At 36.0% G+C, this 7,059-nt stretch overlaps 1 protein-coding gene across 2 annotated transcripts in view; it reads left to right on the top strand.

Moving 5' to 3' along the window:
- The first annotated feature begins 491 nt into the window (after positions 1-491).
- The window catches only part of LOC149831968 (caffeoylshikimate esterase-like), a 70,462-nt gene continuing 63,894 nt past the window's right edge, over positions 492-7,059 (top strand). Inside the window, exons 1-4 of one of the 2 annotated variants that reach the window (XM_090014233.1) lie at positions 492-1,037; positions 1,229-1,258; positions 2,214-2,340; positions 2,438-2,584. In XM_090014233.1, coding sequence (XP_089870359.1) covers positions 783-1,037; positions 1,229-1,258; positions 2,214-2,340; positions 2,438-2,584 — 559 coding nt within the window. In that variant the 5' untranslated portion in view covers positions 492-782. The remainder of the gene's footprint in view (positions 1,038-1,228; positions 1,259-2,213; positions 2,341-2,437; positions 2,585-7,059) is intronic. The other variant, XM_090014234.1, reaches the window with a different exon arrangement.

Genomic DNA, 7,059 nt, shown 5'->3' with positions numbered 1-7,059 from the left:
ACCCAACCCATTGACACCCCAAATCAGATCACAAAACAATTTAGCCAACATCTGATTAGTTGGATCTGGTGTCAACCACATATGATACAAATCCGGTTTACATCCCTAAAGGCTTCTCTTCCATCCAAATCAAAATGGACCAAAGCTGCCAAACCCACAACCCATGAAAAAGGAAAAAGAAAAAGGGCAAACAAGCCTCGTGGTGTAACCATGAGTCGCTTAAGTCTACGTCTAGTCAAAGACTTGGTTTGATTTTGACTCCGCAGCCGGACTGCATCAACTTGAGCTCATTGTTGCACCCATTTAAGCAACTAGGCACTCGTTGATCTCGAACTTGGTCTCAGGCAAACTTCACCGTGCTCGCTATCCACACAGCCAAGCCAAACACAAAAGTCTTGCCAACTAAAACGTGAGACGGAAGCGCACGGCATCACACCTCTTTGACTGAACATCTCGAAATAAAACGCGCGCGTCAAAAAAAAAAACGCGTTCCGTTCGTGTCTCTGTTCCTTCCACGTCCTCCTGCTTCCACGGCGAGAATGTCGTCCAACCACGCGGAATCACCAGAATATTCCGGCGACCAAAGTCACCAAACTCCTTGTACGCTCCTGCCCCAGGTGCACAACGTCTACGTCCTCTCTCTCTCTCTCTCTCCAGACTCCCCCCTTTTCCCCCTACTTTTCAGAAAGAAGTTGTTTTTTATTGTTTTAAATAAAAAAAATTAATTGTTTGTTTTTTTTCTGAACGGGATTGTTTTGCTTCGTTTCGGTTGGATTTGGAGGATGTTTTGGGAGGAGGATGGGAGGTTTAGAGAGGGATTGTGGTATGTTGGCATTGGTGTTTCAGTGGCGTTGGTGTGCCTGAAGGAGTTGCGGAAGAGGGGGAGAGGAGCAGGGGAGCCGTCCATGGCGTCCGACGGCGTCGACGATGAGCTCAGGAAGGCCTCCGAGATGCCCAAGGACGACGCATCGACGAGGAGGCGCGTCCGGGAGACCTTCAAGCATGCCCAGCTCTCCATCGATCACTTCCTTCTCAAGGTGATCTCTCTCTCTCTGTGTGTCTTTCCCAGTCTCTCTGAATTTGGAAGAAAGTGTAGGGATAGAAAAAGGAAAAAAAGAATGAAAGGATGGATATCATGATTGTGCCAGCAGCCCAATTTCATTAATGTTTTCTTTCTGTTTCTTTGATCTACATGTAAGTATTTTTTGTTGTTCCCCTGTTTTTGCAGACAACTTATCCTGGCGTACGCTTTGAGGAGGTATGCCAATTTTGTCTTTGGTGTATCATAATTATCGATCCTCTTGATTCTCTGAAAGATTTTCTTACTTGATCAATATTTTGAATTCGAATCTTTGATGGTTAAAGCTGTAACTGTCAGGAACTATGTGAAAATCAGTCATTTGGGATCCAACAGAGTTTAGAATGCTCTTATAGGTCTTCATTTCAAGCCGAGAATTCAAGAAACAGGTGACTGCAGATAGAGATGTTTATATAGACACCGTTTAGTATGTTAATTCGGCGATTAGCAGAGCATACTGAGGTTTTAGGTAGCCAAGCACCTGAAGTTAACACAGTAATGCTGTATAGGAACTTTCTTTTCTTAAACATGTCTGTGGTAGTTCCGTTTCTCAAGATTAGAGTGGTATTTGAATTTCACCGCTGGGACACCAAAATCTTGGATTATCCTTTTTCCTTCTCGGGATTGCTTTCTAAGGAATCCTAATCTTGTTAGTGGTGATAACTCCAATTACAACACTGTTTCTCTTCCTTTTTGTGCAAACAAGGCAACAACATACAGAAATAGGAGTACCTCTCAATGGATGCAGGAAAAAGTATGCGCAGAAGTTCTTTACGGCTGATTGATTATTGTAAATTCACAAATTCAGTTGACTAGCTCACATAATTCATGATATACTGAAATCAGAATATCATGTACACTTGTTTTAACTTATTAAGAGAATGTTCTGTCATTGTTTACATATGGTTATGGGGTCTGAGACTTGGCAAAAGCACTGGATATGTGCATTATATCTATTTTTACCTCTCAATCTCCAAGAATATTCCTATAGGAACTTGATATATAAAAGCATTATTGTAGTTACTAACTGTTGTGGTTGATAATAGCATTTTATGACTTCCACCATTCTTCTCATGCATTTGGCGGACTAAGCTTCTCAAACTTTTATTGTGTATATGCTTCCACTTTTGTATAGATGTATAAGACAAACTCTAGAGGAACAGAAATTTTCTCAAAATCTTGGATCCCTTCGTTATGTCCAGTGAAAGCATTGGTTTTTTTCTGCCATGGATATGGAGACACTTGCACATTTTTCTTTGAAGGTTAGCATTTAATTCAATGGCGACACTTATAATTGAAGTTTGTTCATTAATTATTCAAACCTAGTGCTAATCTAGAACTTGTAAACATGGTTTGCAGGAATTGCAAGAAAGTTAGCTTCATGTGGTTATGGTGTATTTGCAATGGATTATCCTGGATTTGGTCTTTCAGAGGGTCTTCATGGATATATTCCTAGTTTTGATAGGCTTGTTGATGATGTCATAGAACACTTTTCTAAAGTCAGAGGTCATACTTTTCCTTCCTAAAGTGTCTACTTCATAGATATCTTGCTTTTGTTCTTTACGGTTGATGCTTCTTTATTTTTTCTTATATATAAGCACACAAAACAAATTAGTGGTAACTCATCGCTATGAAAGCTTGATATGGATCTCTAGTGTTGTTAAATACTTGATGATTAATTGATGGAAAATAAAATCATGACGTTTTATTCGCTTGGACCAATATGGGAGTTCGTATCTCAAACTGTATAATTTCCCTATTAACATTAAAAATGAGAAATTTGAGAAGCATGCCAGAATTTTAACTTGTTTGAATATATTCTTGAATTTTTATATCTTGTTTATGAAAATTTGGCATGAATTATCATTAGAGGACTCTTGCTGTAATACCAATGAAAGGAGAAATCAAGGAATGCCATTTAGATGGTATGACCGTGTTACACAGAGACTTAAAATAGAACCATTAACAGAGTATGAAAATGTAATATCGTGTGTTTTTTCATGGTTTTAAAATTTGAAAACTATGAAATTTTGACTAAGTACTTTAATGAACCACTGACAAGGCCAAAATGAGACGATTAATATTTATAAAACTTTTTGTTTTTAACCTTTAAATTCAAGCAAAAATTGAGCGAAATTCAGAGGCAAAAATCAGGTAAGTATACCATTAGATGCGTCTCATAATTCTGAGATCATTGGTATTTTGTTTTTCTGAAATCGGGTTACAGTTGGCCCAAAAATTGCATTTTTCAAAAATGACCTGCTTTTATTTTTATATATTTTGGATTGGATTGGACTCGACCGGATCCGATCCGTTTAATTCAAGTTGACATGGATCTGGACCCAGTCCAGGACCCATATTAAATAGGATCTGGTCCAGGTTGGATTCATGGATCCAAATCTGGATCCAAAATCTAAGTATAACCAATTTAAAACTTTAAAATCAAATTAAAGGTTAAATTGAGTAGAATCCTACTACGATAGGACTTTCAGAGGGGACACCCTTTGGAATATTCTTAAAATTAATTACTTAATAATTAAATATTAAATAATTAATAAAATATAATAATTAACTAAATTTTCAATTTATTTATTGGATAAGGTGGAGTTGTACATGAAGTAAAACTCTACCTAGATGGATTCTCTAGAGGGGGCATCACCTTCTAGATAAATCTTCAATAAAAGAAAATAAATAATATAAAAAAAGAATAAGAAAAAAAATAAGATAATCTAGATAGATTATAAAAGGGGTTGGTTTTCCCCTCTCTGTAGAAACACATGTTTCTAAAGAGAGGGAGAGAGTGGAACTCGTGGGAGAGAGAGAGAAAAGAGAGAGAAAAGAAAGAAAGAAAGAAAAACAAAGAAGGAAAGAGAGGAAGGAAGAAGAAGAAGAAGGAGAAGAGGAAAGGAGGAAGATCCACCTCTCGTGTCCAACATCCGACGATTTTTTTCGCTCTATTTTCTTTTCCAAAATAAGGTACGGGTTTCTCTCTAAGTCTTACGGGAAGAAAATGGCGTAAATCTGAATTGATGTATACGTATTAGAGAAAAAGGGGAAAATCTGAAATTTAATTAAAAAATACATCTATATGTATATATAATATCAATTATATATATATATATATATATATATATATAGGTTATTTATTGTGATAATCAATTTTCCTATGTGTGCAAATCTGAAAATATATGTAAATATATTTCTAGATCTATGTCACCAGGACTCGGCCAACTGGGTGCCACACCCGCGTTGATGCGACACGACGTGGGTGCGGCACCCGTTGACTGCACCCAGGGTCATTTATGTCCAACTTTTGGACTTTATATATATATATATATATATATATATATATATATATATATATATATATATATATATATATATATATATATTGCCGCACCCCGTACCCCCGCACCCAAGTTTTTTGAAAGTGCTGCACTCCCGCACCCGCACCCGCACCCATGTGACATAGTTCTAGATTTGTCGATACTTATAATTCTAGTTTTTACATGAGAAAAAAATAAAGAAAGCATGTAGATAGATCATTTTTTTGATATTTTATTCGTGCTCATGTAACTATGCATGTAATCTATGGTTACTAAGTGTATTCTTGCTGAATATATATATATATATATATATATATATATATATATATATATATATATATATATATGTTGCTCTATCAATCTGCCCATAGGTGCTGTATGGGACTGATCAGGCCGACACTAATAGCCGTGAGTGTAGGCTGATCAGACCAGCGGTAGATGAACCTCTTGATTGAATGAATCTGATTACTTGGTTTTCATAACTGTTTTCAGATTTAACATGCTATTTCATGGACTGTTATTAAACTCATTTTGTTGGACTGAAAATCAGATTTAAATGCTTTACTGTGGATTGTTATTAAACTCATTTTGTTGACTGATAATCAGATTTGATTGTTTCACCATGGACTGTTTTTGAATGTATTTTTTTGGTCATATAATTGGTTGATTTCTGACCGACTGTCTCCAATCTGAATTCACGTTTTATAATCTGGTTTTGATGCTGATATGCATATCAAAGCTGGTATTGATGTTGTTTTATACATGTAAAAAATTGTTTTTCTTTGCTGATTATGCTGTCCACCGTTAGAACTGAATATATATGCAGTAATGAGGCCTGTTATCAGAGTTCTATGTGCATGTCTTGGTGATTATCTTCAAAGCTGAATATCATGGTCGGAGGGTTGGCTGTCATCAGACCTATATATATATATATATATATATATATATATATATATATATATATTTGAAAGTTGCAAACTGGTAGCAACTTGATTTTTATTCGGCAACTTGATTTTTATTCAGTTATATAGTGACTGTCATCAACATTGATTCACCTTATAAAAATCTATTTTATGTTGTTATAATTGACTGCCTATAACTCTGATAGATGCGGCCTGATTTCGGCTGCATCTGGCGAGCTGTTAAGGGCAGCCAAGCTGCACCTGTGTGCAGCCATATGTGCTGTCCACAGCACACTGCTGTGCATTGTTGGCAGCAACAGCATGCTGCTGTTTGCCTTAGTGCAACAATGACATGCGGATTTACAGCATGTCATTGTGAAGGATGTTACATACTTGTATGTAGATCAGTTTTGGCCACTCTTTGTGGGTGTACAAGCTGTCCAGCTTTGTGTATTGCTTGTGCATATGTAATCTGATCGGATTTGACATTGATTTCACATGTGTATTCTGAGTAGATTTGTCGAATGGTAAGTTTTGACAATCTGATCAGATTTCCGTGATTTGTGCTACATGGATTTTAATCATATTGCAGTGTTATGATATTTTTTTGAACAATGGAGCTATGTTTGGATTTGAATAATATAGAGGGTGCCATATACATGTTTTGGATTTAATTGTGCATATTATACATTCAATTATTATGTAAATGTGCATGTCATACACATGAAAATTCTGAAATTTATTTGATGTTTGCATAAATATGATCATGTGCATGTTTGGGAGTTTATGCATGAATTGGATAATGATAATGTGTGTTGCAAGCATCTCTTCGCATACGTACGCAAATTGGTTTAATGTGCTTTCTTGTTGTGTGATTGAATATGCATGGTGGACATGTTTTAAAACAAGTGTGTTGCATGTTCACTAAAATTTTGCATTAGATGCATAAATTACTTTGAGATACTTTTGTAGTCAGATGTGAACCATTGCAGGCCATATGGGCTAGGAGCATGCGTTACTTCAATGTTGTTGAATTTATTTATGCATTGTAAAATTTATTTTATGGTGGTTTTTCAAAATTAATTACACTGTTAAAAATGTGGCGGGCCAGGGCCCGAGTTGGGTTTTTGCATATAGATTTGCAAAATGGTTCTTGTGTAAAAAAATTTGAAATTTGTTTAAAAAGGTAAAAGAGACCAAACAATGTAATTAATTTCTTTCTTGATGTTTCTTCCACAGTGTGGAATCATGGATGGCAGTTTTAGGGAAACTGTGAAGATACTAAAACTCCGTGTGCGATTATGCCCCTGAACTCGATATAGTGGTTCACCTCTCGACTACGATTTTAGGGAGATTTTAACCACTTTGCCTGGGGGTAGTGTTGTTGACTCAATTGTAGTTATTGGTATACCAAGAAAGTGATGTCAATGGTTGAGGATTTCCTTTGATGTCTCGACATTAGGTGAGGATTCTTAACGTTTCGATAGAAGGTGAGGATTCTTGATATTGGTCGAGTGACAAGTGTGAAACCAGTAATAAAATATAAATTGTGTGTTAAGCTACAACTGAGAACCTAATTTGGACTTTGGGAATGTGGTACCCGTTTTGAGTATCCGCGGGTTTAAGGAAAAGTGAAAATTAAAATTGTGTGCATTTAATAGGTACATGCATACAAAAACAACTTTGATTAATAACTTAATAAGTTATTCATGCATGTGCATTGAGTCATGCATCTTTATCGTTCTGCATTAGT

Source organism: Nuphar pumila, chromosome 7 (assembly GCF_984573655.1).
Source record: "Nuphar pumila chromosome 7, dmNupPumi1.hap1.1, whole genome shotgun sequence".
In the NCBI taxonomy this organism is placed as follows: domain Eukaryota; kingdom Viridiplantae; phylum Streptophyta; class Magnoliopsida; order Nymphaeales; family Nymphaeaceae; genus Nuphar; species Nuphar pumila.
Note: the sequence above shows the minus strand (reverse complement) of the source record. Positions and strands in the feature narration are given on the sequence as shown.